Below are 11,885 nucleotides of genomic sequence, written 5' to 3'. Positions count from 1 at the left end.
GTTAAAAATTAAATGTACAAGTATACGTATGCTTTTGTCAGTGAACGGCATTTTGTCTAGTTGAAGAATACTATTGGAAGGAATGTTAGAAATCCTACACAATCACACCACGCGTTTCTCAGAGCTTGTTTCTCATTTATGGCAATCAGAATCGATAACATAAATGCACAACTTAAATTTATGACAGCATATTACGGGGCAACAGAATACAATTAACAGAAAAAAACAACACCCCATTGCAGAACAAAGTAATAGTAAACGTAGAACTTTAAAAAACTACAAGTAGATAATGTCAGACTAAGGCACAATACTGCTGTCTGCCCCATCTATCCATGGAAATAAATGGGATTATAACAGTGCTTTAAATTTAAGGTGATGTCAGCAATCAACAGCTTGCTTTGTCCCATTCTTTAATGTATGTATTGTACCTCAATGCAAATGGTCTTGTCTGTGTATACAAGCTAAAGAGTGTAAATAATCAGCTTAGTGCCCAGCTCGAACATTATGAACACTATTATTAAGCATTAAATAGATAATGTGCTATGTTCAGAAGAAATAGATTTCATGTGTGTAGCAAAATAAACCCTTTTAATAGGGTCTCGTTGGTGCTCATTTTACACTGAATTGTGTGAGATGCCCACAATAAACTACCATCAAATACCCTTTTTGTTGCTTTGCCATTCTCTGTATAGTGTCTGAAATATCTACACTATTAAAGCCTAACTTAGGAAAAAGTGACACTGTCGAAGATGACTCTTAGAAGATGTATATAATATTATCTGCTAAACAGACATGTAAAGCGAACCCAGCATTTGACAACACTGAAGATATCAGTTCTCGTTATAAAATGCCACGTTGAGACATAAACAGCTCTTTAGAGGCCAAAGAATAGATTTCATAGATGCTTTGGACTACGTGTGACTTTTCAGGTCAGAGAAAAAGTCAGCATGAAATAATGACTTGCGTTTGTGAATACTGAATTAAAGAGTCTTATGTTCAAAATGACCGTTATTGTTTCTGCTATCTTACAAGAGAGCTAAAAAATTACATATTCTTAGTCATCAATATTGTACTATAGCAATAAAGATATTTATAGCAACAGACTATAAAATTTGAAGAAAACAATCAAGTGCCAACTGGAACGCCCTGAGGTCAACAAGTCGCCGGCACGTCATTGCTGAGAGTCCACCAAAGAGTTTTTGATACAGCCTCCATAGGTTGAAAGTTCTCCATTTCGTACATTCATTTTTCCCTCTGTCCCACAACAAATTTTCTTGAGACGCTTAATGTCAAGTCTTTGATAAGGCAGTCACAAAATTCTTGTCTTTAATTTCTTTTCCCATCATGAATGTCCTCTTTACAGAGAAGTTGTGGTTGAGTCTGGGAAAGGTCCGTTCATGTAACCACCTACAGCATGTGTGCCAGGACCTTGAGCGGAACAGCCTGTCACAGGTGAAACAGACAGGCCACGAAACAACAGGTCCATAGAGGGGAGTAGGGGCTTGAGGAGACTGACAGGGCAGAAGGCGGATACTCCGTGAGGTGTAAAATTCACCTTGTTAGGGTCAGGACAGGAGGGCAGGCGAGGGGGATTTCCCCGACAGGAAAGTCTAAAAGGAACAGAAGTTTTGGAAATAGTTGATGTTACTGTGAGTTCAACCAAAAAAATCTGTTTTTTATTCGAGAAACAAACAAGAAATTTGATCAACCATACTACAGTATGTTTTTGTCCTTGGAGCTTGACAGCAGTAGTCATTGTGTTGAGTTGCTTAAGATTGTTCACCATTCTTGTTGTAGGGCAACTTTCATGTTTGGGGAACTAACCCTTCTTATTCATCACATTCGGTACAGGCATGTGTAACTTACATGGCCTCCTCAGACACACGCACTCTCTCGCATCCCTCTGGAGGCTCTCTCTGGAACACGTATGTTTTGTTTGGTCGTGGGGAGGAGGACGGTGGCTCAGACATACATAGAGGAGGAGATGAAGGCGGGCCGACCGATCCACACACTACCATATCTAAACACAACACAAAGAATCATCAGCAAAAAAACTCAGTACTTAACACTGAACTTCCCATCATGTGGTAACGTTCTGCAGAGGTAACAAAAAATGAATTACACACAAGAAAAGAGGAAGAGAGAGACTACTAAAGCTAATATAGTTATTTTGTCTCTGATAAATGAAATTTGATACAGGTTGGAACAGGTTCACATTTCCAGACACAACAACTAGATGTTACAGTATTTTTATAGCCTGTGTACATATATACAATATGTTTGTATATAGGGCTGTGACAATGGCCGTGACAATGGCAGTGGTAAAGTGCCATGACAGTGGTGTACTGCCACCGGCGGTAGTGCACGTCACTGTGACAAATATAAGTGTAATAAAAATGACAGTTGCGATAAGGATTGCTATTTGTAGCCTTTCAGCTGTGGACGGTTTTTTTTTTAATATTTTTTTTCCATTGGTGCGTTCGAGCGCGGACCTGCCATCAAACCCTGGGTTATTCAGTGGGTTCTGCAGTGGATCTTGTTGTGAAATGAACAGAAACTGACTATGACCCGCTTGCTTAGTGTCGTAGCGCTGACAGGTTTTGCAACGGTTGCGAAGAGACATCTATTCATATGGGCTCCTGTGCACATCTTCTGAACGCGCATTAAGTGCAGCTGTACACATTCTAATCTGAACGATGTCAACATGTAAGTTTTGCATCAACGACTAGGATACAGTAAAGTTTTCATGGCAATCTGAATAGAGAAGGCAAGGCAGGTTTGAACAATTTGATTCAAATTGAATTGTGAAGGAATGTAAGGGTTAATACGCGACTGACTGAAGTTGCCCCTGCAGCAAGGGCGGTTTTTTTAATAGTTAACTTTCTTATATCATTATTTACTGATGTTTATTTAAAATGTTTTATATGCTGTAGTGTGCCTTTTCACAGATGTATTTGTGCATTACAAATGGACGGATGTTTCATCCTCATTTATTTCAGATATCATATTTCAATTTCAAGTATTTAACTATTTAAGTTTTTCAAGTATTTAAATAAGGTCTTTATTTCTCTTCCACTCGTCATGTGGTTGCTACACGCAAATATGATACTAAAAATATTATTTATAGAAATAATATATATTTCCCAACCACCGCAATTGATTTATCCAATACCACCGTAAAAAACTGCCACCGTCACAGACCTAGTTGTATAGGCTATACAATATATTATGTATAGATAAAACATTACGTATAGCCAAAAATGTCAGAACCCCCATCCACTCAGATGAAGAAAAAGCTACTGACCGGCGTCTGTGATGGTGCAGGGTGAGTGTGAGGGAGACAGCTGGGCAGGAGAAGGGTCACTTTGTGAATTACTGCTATGCCTCTGTGCAGGAACAGGTGCTCTGTGACCATCTGGAACATCGAGAATCTAAACACACACACACAGGTCATGTTAATAAAAATGTGGTTATGCGTGCATTTCGGATCTATAACATTCTGTTTTTATTATACTTTGGAAATCACTTTGCCGTTTGAGAATATATATCTGACGTATGCTGCAATTATTATCCTTGAAAGTATTTCCAGTTCAAACTCGTGGGGAGACACTAACTTTGTGAGGTTCCTTTGCTGTTTCTGACACAAAGACTCCCTCCAGTTCCAGGTTCAATCCCTCCACGCTGCGTCTCAGTCTGGGAGCCAGTCTGCTCAGTGGAATCAGAGGCATCGTCTGCGTACACGCACATAAATCAAAACGATTTAACAGATGACAGAGACAAGCTAAAAAAACAAGCTTTAAACGTGTCTCGAAAGGGGTGAATCTGACTCGGCTGTAAACAGATATGTCAACACCAAATTACACACTACAATTGACACTGTACAATGTATTGTGCATCTATATACATCTACAACTGTACAAACACAAGTCCAGAGTGTGTGCGTGTGTCATATAAATGGCAGCAACTCGCTGACATCATCCCCTAAGTAAAGCTGTTCTGTTTTTAAATCTCTGTTGCTAGTGAGAAGTGGGGTCGTTCAAAAGGCTCAATTTATAATCACAGCCCATAAACTATGCATGTCATATCCTCCCACCAATTGTTTTCTCTCCTCTGAGCATAATGAATGTGAACCCGCATGCTGCAGAAGATCAATTCTAAAACTGTTCAAAGAGGCACATGCGTTTACCTGTGTACTTCCAGGTGTGTGCGTTTGGCTGGTGTGCATGTGTTGGTGTGTGTGTTCGCAATCCATGGCAGGAGGCGCATGTCTGGAGCGTTTCTGTAGGGACTGCCGTAGCTTAGCGACCTGTAGAACAAGGTAAAAGTCACAGTATCAGATGAACTCATGCACAGAGGAGAGGTGGACTAAAGATAAACATCTTACAGTATTATTTAACTTTCATGTGTTATATCACATTCTATACAAATGCATTTCTATTGATATAGTTGTGATATATCAATGAAGTACTACAGACTGCATCATGAATAGCAACTTAACTTTAATTTGGTCAAATAAACCCAAACCTCGGGTGTCCAAAATCCCTTTTTCAGGAAATTGATTGCTTTTTAAATAATAAAATATAGCGTTGTCTAAATTGACAAACAATTTTTAATACATTTTATTGCCTAAATGTTTGATAAAACCATAAAGAGTGACTACTAATAATGACTTGTGGCATAACATAGAAATCCTGAAATATGAAAATGCAAGGTTCCAGAAGGACAGCAGCGATATGATGGATCTATGGATAGATTCAAACTTCACACTTTTTACCCAACATCAGATACTGACCTCTCTGAGGTGCTCGGCGCTGCCCCACGATGCAGAGCGTTTGTGACCGCTGCCCCCTCTCCTTCCTCGTGTGTCTTCTCTCCAGGAACTGGGTGTCTAAGAGACAGGCAAAATTATATGATTTTCTTTACAACCTTTTTCAAAGGTTTGCGACCACAAGGCTTTTTTCTGAGAGAGATCAAACATCTAGCCGACTCAAGACATTCAGAACTGTACCTTCCTTTTTCGACCCCAACAATTCCAAGCACCCTTACACTTTACATAAAGTAATCTATACCCTTCAAGCGAACAAAAAACAGTTAACAACACACCCTGAACTGTTGACAGCTTTCCGGTTGCGAGACAAGCACAATGCAAAGCGATGCTGTTCTTTCATGCACCAGTTCAAGTTAAGGCACCTGCTGTATTGAGCGCTGAGAGAGAGCATTGCTCTGCTTAAAATCTTGACCCATTTTTTTCTGTATTTTAACAAATGGAACTGAAAGCAGCTTCCGTGCCTCACCGAGTTTATTTGAATACGAGACAGAAGATGTGACACACCTGCTAGACACACCTGGAACACAGAGACACGTCCAAACACACACAGCTGTGTGGAGACTTGAATGATAAAACCACCGACTTCTCTGCACTACATTTACAAGAGGCGGAGGAAAAAACACTGAGCGTGTGTCCTAAGGAGCACCCGCGTTCACGTACCGTCATGACGCCCGTGTATCCTTTTTTACAGCTCCCTCGCTGAACATACTCTGCAGGGTGAAGTCGGAGGTCGGTAAAGATCACCTAACTGCACTTGCACGCTCCACTAACCGAGAGCCACACGGTTTCTGTGAATGTGCGAGTGATCTGAGCATGGCCATGAGAATATGTTTAATAAGAGGGGTGCTGCGCCTAGAGCACGGGGGGTGGGTGGTGTGCGACACCGGGTACATCTCACTTTTGTAAGTGACAGAAGCAAACAAACTACCTCTTTCTCAACAACTTTATATAAATACAAAATAAACATTAAACACAGTTAAATGATGACGGTCACATTCTTCATGATGGCAAATAAATACGTTGATATAAATGTTCTTGTGCACCTAGGGGTCACTAAATACATCAGCATGTATAAATACAAAACAATATAAATAAATGCAAAATGACATTTGAGACGGAGGACAGGCTCAAGACTCAAGTATATCAAAACAGTTTGTATATACATTTGCCTGATTTTAAGTGCATGTGTCTTAAGGAAGCGTTCACATTTACAATATGTATGGGAATCTCATGTCTGCATATGCAAATTTCATGGACTGAGATGATATCTAGTACAGGCAACCTGATACTGACAGTTACCGGATCAGGTTGAAAACAAGTTTGCATTCACAGCAAGAATTAAAAATTGTTCATAATCTGATGTGCCCCCCTTAAGGCTTTAACCTAAGAATCTAAAGTAAATGCATTTGTAGAAGGTTTTGACAATGTTTTACTAAGGTTCTTAAGGCTGGTCCCTGCTAAAAGTTTTAATCTGTATGAACATAAAAGAAGATATTTTGAAGAATGTCGGTAACCAAACAGCGGCGGTACCCATTGACTTCTATTGTATAGACACAAAACCAATCCAAGTCAAAGGGTACCGCCGTTACCAACATTCTTGAAATTATCTTCTTTTGTGTTCTGCAGAAGAAAGAAAGTCGGACAGGTTTGAAATGACAAAAGAGTGATTCAATGATGACTGAATTTGGGTGAACTCTTCCTTTAATATATAAAAACATTTAGCATTTGAAGGGAGGTCACTCGCAAAAGTTTGATTATATTTAGGGGTCCCAGGCATCAATTTGATTATAAAACGCCTAGTCTAGAAACTTTAGTCTAGGTACTGAATATCACTTCAGCACTGTCGCCATAGGTCATACAGGGTATCGGCCTATCACTACACTCCGTCTCAGATCTTGCCGTCACCCTTGTCTCTACCAGAGGTCATGGATATCTTGTGCTGCTGGATGCTAATGTAACAACATGCCATCGTATAAAACTGTGTCATCACTTCTCCTCCACCCCCATAGTGCGAGATCGGGACTGACTGCGTCTGCTTAGTGACTGAAGGTTTCGCATGGCCGGGTGGGGGCAGGGGTGTGAATAGATTCGAATTTAAATTCGTCCCTTATGCCTTTCTGCCCGGACACTCGCCCACATCAGCCTGCTATGGGATTAGACCTATAAACGGACATTCAGCTCTGTATGCACAGCATGTTAGACGCTGGATAAAGTTTCAGAAGTTCCCCATTTGCACTCGACTGGACAGGAAGGGTGATCGGATGGGGGTGGGGTGGACCGTTCGGAGCGTCTTGAGCCTCTACAATTGTTAACCGTTGAAGGTCTACTTTGGCAGGGCTTTTATTGGAATTGTAGGTCGAGTTCATCCATTAATGAATGAATGGATTACATAAACTTGGGAGACAGTGCATGTATGTATTAAAGGCACAAATGACGGTTCTGCCCGTGCATTGTGTGTAGGGGGTATCACAAGGGTTGGGGGACGGTCAGTATGAAGGTCATGATGAACAAAACCATCTTTTTTGGGTGACTGGTTAGCGGATCACCTGCTGAGAGACACAGGCAGCTTGAAACATCCTATACAGAATCCACAACCATCAAATCCGACAGACAAACCAGAGCGCAATACAAATGCAGCAAGGGACTAAATGTGTTACTTTTGTTAGAGACTAACTTTCTGAAGAAAATAGAATTGGTCCATAAATCAGAAAAAGTCAAGAAAAGAAACGAAGGATACGCAGTGGTAAAAAGGATGCTTAATCTAATTTTTAATAATAATAATAACTTTCTACTTTATGAATTAAAACATGAATCCAGGAGAGAAGAACAGCCAACGCATGAAGACTTTCACCTTTTGTGTATGACTGAATATGGTAAACCCGAGCAGGCATGTTAGCAGCAAACCAGAACCCCATATGGAACCCATTTGGAAAACACAATATGGCTGCCTTTCCCAGCAGAGTTCTCCTTAACTTCCTCCAAAGGAACTCTTTCCCCAAGGCCAAGATCTCTCTCATTAATAACCGCCTGACTTTAAACAAACAGGCTGTCCCCTCGGTCATTTAAGAAAGACCCTTTATAAACAATCATTAAAACAGCAAGTATTGAAACAGCTCTAGCGACGTCTAGATCAAACAAAGGATTTTTTTTTTTTTACATCTCTAATCTTTATCCTGCACGGTTGAACAAGACCTTGTTGTTTGCTATTAATTTCCCAGCCTGGGCTAAAGAAATAGTTCACGCAAAACATTCATTCCCTCATGTTGCTCCGAACCTATAACTTTCTTTCATCCGTGAAACACAAAAAGATTTTTTAAGCAGAAACTCCAAGGTGCTTCCAATGAAGGTAAATAAGGATTGACAACTACTGTTTTTGCAACTGCAAGCACGACACGATAAGTTCTTAAAAATACTTTTATGAAACATGTTTAAAGGGGTGATATGACATGGCTTAAACGAATATTATCGTTCGTTTTAGATGTAATGCAATGTGTAAACATCAGGTTCCAAAGCAATTGTACTGACAGGTACACCCATCTTATTTGCGTATACATTTGGGCGGTCTTTGTCAAATCATACCACGAACTGACGTAGATTTGTGAGGGTGTGGTTAAACAAGGCCTTTCAGACAGGTCTGGGTGAGCATTCGCTTTAAGATAGAAATGCATCTTTTGCTCGAACACTTCAATTTTTGCAGTTTTAAGTCTCTAACACATGCATGGGCAACTTATAACACACCAAAGACACAGAAAAACACGTGTTCGCACCATATGACCCCTTTAAGTCTTCTTATGCCAATAATACTTCAGTTCACCATAACTCTGCCATTTAATTTGTGCTTCATCATATTCTAGGCACAATGAGTGGCGAAACAACATAGATAAGCAATCTCGTTCCAATTTCATTTTGGTCTGTTCCTAACAAAGCTATCATATGACTTTAGAAGACTTCAAGCACCATTGAGATTCTGCAAACCTTTTTTAGCTATAAAGCAACATGGGTGTGGAACAACACACGGGTGCATAAATGATGAACCATTTCTTTACCCCATCCTTTCTACATAAGTCTTTTTACAAACAGAAAGTGTGTGCGAGTCCACTGAAGGTTCTCACCTGTGTGGCTTTATCATTGACGCAGGTAATGGGCTGACACTCTGGTTCCTTAGGCCAATGGCCTTGCAGGTACGGCCCCACTAAAGTATCCAGAGATAATGTCCGTCGCAAGGTTGGCTTCGGTGGACGGCCCTTCGTTCTACATTCGGCTACAGAAACAGGACAGAAAACAACACGAGAGAATGACAAAGGTGAGATGATTATTTTATGGTTTATGGGCTCAATATGATGGCCAGACTCAAACTTGCATCCCTAGAACTGGCATGTAAAAACTATGCAGCTGTAGACTTTTTTATAACCGTTTATGTGTGATCATCTTCAGGTTTATCTCTTGAGTTTGCACTTTTAGCCGCTCGTAAATCACACGAGACACATTCCATGCATGAAAGACACTATATAAATAGCCACTGTTGTCGTAATGGATGCTGATAATCCTGGTGCTTCATCAACACACTGTAGACAGGTTGGTCTTCAGGCTTTTTACCTAAAATACTTCGTAGGATCATATTCACACAAGATTAGTTTCTTTCTTGCGAGCACCGATCACGTCACAGAATCTAATAATGGAACATCCGATTTCTAAACTTGTCAGATCCTTCCCGAATCCATTCACACTCTCTCAGCCCTTGGGGTCTTTGCATAGGGGCTATTGGTGGTGGAAGTTAACTAGCGGGTGCTAACTGAAGCGCATTCATCTGTTATTTTGTGAGGGTGTGGTATCAAGCAGGTTGGGTGACTACAGTCTACAGTGACATTGAGGTGCTTGCATGCTCATTTAAGATTCTGAAATGGTGCGTGAATTTACCCTACGATCAAAAGAAAAGCGTACATTTAGTGCGATTAATGTGTTGTCATCAAACATTCTTGAATGGTTCATTTTTAGGGGAAAAATGTAAAGCGTTCAGTTTTGTGAGATTCACCCATCCGTTGTATAAATGAAGCATGAAATCCGCCTGTGAATTACAGCTTTCAATAGTCATACCCTCCTCCCACAAGTGGGAAGCATACGGAACGGTTGGCATATGGACAGGAGTTACACACAACCAGGTGTGCTAAGACACGTCTGCCATGACATTGTGTCAAATTGAATGATGGCTAAGAAGAATCTAAATATTTAGAGGGATCACATAAAGGTCAACCACGACCAGACCAAGACCGAATCTGCCAAAACGTCCTCTTGAGCATTGTTAAACTCAGGGTGCACTCAAGGCCTCATTGTGATTCACTCGTTGCCCTAAAAGTATAGTCTGTTTCAAGTATTCTCACGTTGATGAGGGAACCTTTACGTCCGTTGATGTAAAATACCCGAGACAGTATGACACCTACAAAAATGTCACACCAAGACCGAGGTTTGCCAAGAACCTTGACCTATTCTTCCATAAAACAACATGGGTTACACAAGGTTTAAACCCAAAACAATGCAAGACCTAAAACCTGACATCTTGGTGTGAAGCAGCAGGTTATCAGAATGTGACAATGATCATTTGTTTTTCCTGCATGCAGACATTTAAGGTGAAGTAAAACAGACACCCTCAGCTTTGGCAACACAAACTGGCAAAACAAAAACAAGACTTTATATATATTGCAGGCAAGTATCAACAACGAAAATCGAGATCAAAAGTGTCTTGAAACTTCACGCTTAATATGTTTATTTACTCTCGTGCTGTGTTTTGTGACAATATTGACCATGAAACACGGTGCGGTCGAAGTGGGGGTCGTTCAGTGCACTGAGAAACTTCTTGTTGAACGCCTGTTGCACCGAAGCCAAGAGAATGCAGCTAAACCACAAGACTGAGCAAATGATCCACTCACATTTACACGTTAAATACTCAATATGATCCTGCCTAAGCAGCGTAGTTAGGATTTGTCACGTTACGAAACTTAACAGCGTGCATTTCTGACGTGTTTTTGTGTGTTTACGCTCGGTTTTACCTGTTTTGGCATCTTTGCAGCGTGGTGCGGTTCGGTTCTGGAGCTGGAACGGGACCGTGGCTCGGAGGGGCTGCAGTCCTGGATTACCCACCCGTGCCATTCCACTCCGACAAGACATTCACACCGTCGCGTTCGTGCTTTTCGGAGTCTGTAAGAGTTCACGAATCGCCTAAACGTCAGTGTTTACCTAAAGCTGAAGCCTGCCGTCTAACGTTAACCCAGTCGTCAAAAATAAAGCTCGCGTGCTGTTATTCTAACAACAACGTTAGTGCAGCCGCTAGCTCTTCAGCTAGCTAGTTTCTTTTGTGATAACAGTTAAGTTTTTCTAAACTAAGAACTGCTCAAACAAAACACGTTATTTTCTCTCCGTGTGGAAAATCACGAAGGACACGGTTGTATCCACCGTCCTAAACGGTTTATCACCCGTGACCTACTAAACATATAGTTGGAGAACTAGTTGAAGACCAACTACATTGTATGGGCTGCTGCCAATTCTTCAGTCCACAATCTGACAACAGCCAACCTACACACTCGTGTCGGATTCACGCTACAGCGTAGCGTCTAAACACATGCTTCTGCTCCGATTGGCTAATGAAAAATACTACTTTCATCACATTGGCTGCTGGCAGCATCGATCTGGTGGGGGCGGGTCTTCAACGTCGACTTGCACGCCCATCTCATTAAAATTCATACTTTTAACTGCCACCAGCAGTGAAGTGTGCACGCAATGTTAACAAAAGTTCGGTCTGGTTGTTTTGTGAATAAAGGTTTTATAATAAATATTAAATAATTGTTAAAACACTTATGACAGGAAAAGTCATTACAGATATAGCATTACGCAACAATTCAGTGGACATATCCACCCAAGACAGTGGTTGAGTTTGACTTTTCATTCATATTTGACTTTATCAAACTTTTTAACTATTAATATCCCTAAACATTTCTCTACCTATATAGGCCTATTTCAAAACTTTGCGTGTATAAACCCACGAGACCCCTTGAACCTTTATAAT

At 40.7% G+C, this 11,885-nt stretch overlaps 1 protein-coding gene across 1 annotated transcript; it reads right to left on the bottom strand.

Annotated features, from left to right (window-relative positions):
• Positions 1-120: 120 nt before the first annotated feature.
• fam117aa (family with sequence similarity 117 member Aa) lies at positions 121-11,387 on the bottom strand. Its single transcript, XM_056751887.1, has 8 exons — positions 10,873-11,387; positions 8,941-9,089; positions 4,793-4,888; positions 4,187-4,306; positions 3,615-3,731; positions 3,305-3,431; positions 1,867-2,020; positions 121-1,610 (listed from the first exon to the last, which is right to left on the bottom strand). Exons 1-8 carry the CDS (start codon positions 10,988-10,990, stop codon positions 1,358-1,360), a joined length of 1,134 nt encoding a protein of 377 aa, XP_056607865.1. The 5' UTR covers positions 10,991-11,387; the 3' UTR covers positions 121-1,357.
• Positions 11,388-11,885: the final 498 nt, after the last annotated feature.

Source organism: Triplophysa dalaica, chromosome 7 (assembly GCF_015846415.1).
Source record: "Triplophysa dalaica isolate WHDGS20190420 chromosome 7, ASM1584641v1, whole genome shotgun sequence".
NCBI classification, from domain to species: Eukaryota; Metazoa; Chordata; class Actinopteri; order Cypriniformes; family Nemacheilidae; genus Triplophysa; species Triplophysa dalaica.
Note: the sequence above shows the minus strand (reverse complement) of the source record. Positions and strands in the feature narration are given on the sequence as shown.

Coding starts and splice junctions, on each gene's coding strand:
- fam117aa (XM_056751887.1), bottom strand. CDS start 10,990: ATGTCTTGTCGGAGTGGAATGGCACGGGTGGGTAATCCAGGACTGCAG. Junction 4,889..8,940: donor TCAATGATAAAGCCACACAG/GTGAGAACCTTC, acceptor CCTGTCTCTTAG/ACACCCAGTTCCTGGAGAGA. Junction 3,432..3,614: donor CAGCAAAGGAACCTCACAAA/GTTAGTGTCTCC, acceptor GTGTGTGTTTAG/ATTCTCGATGTTCCAGATGG.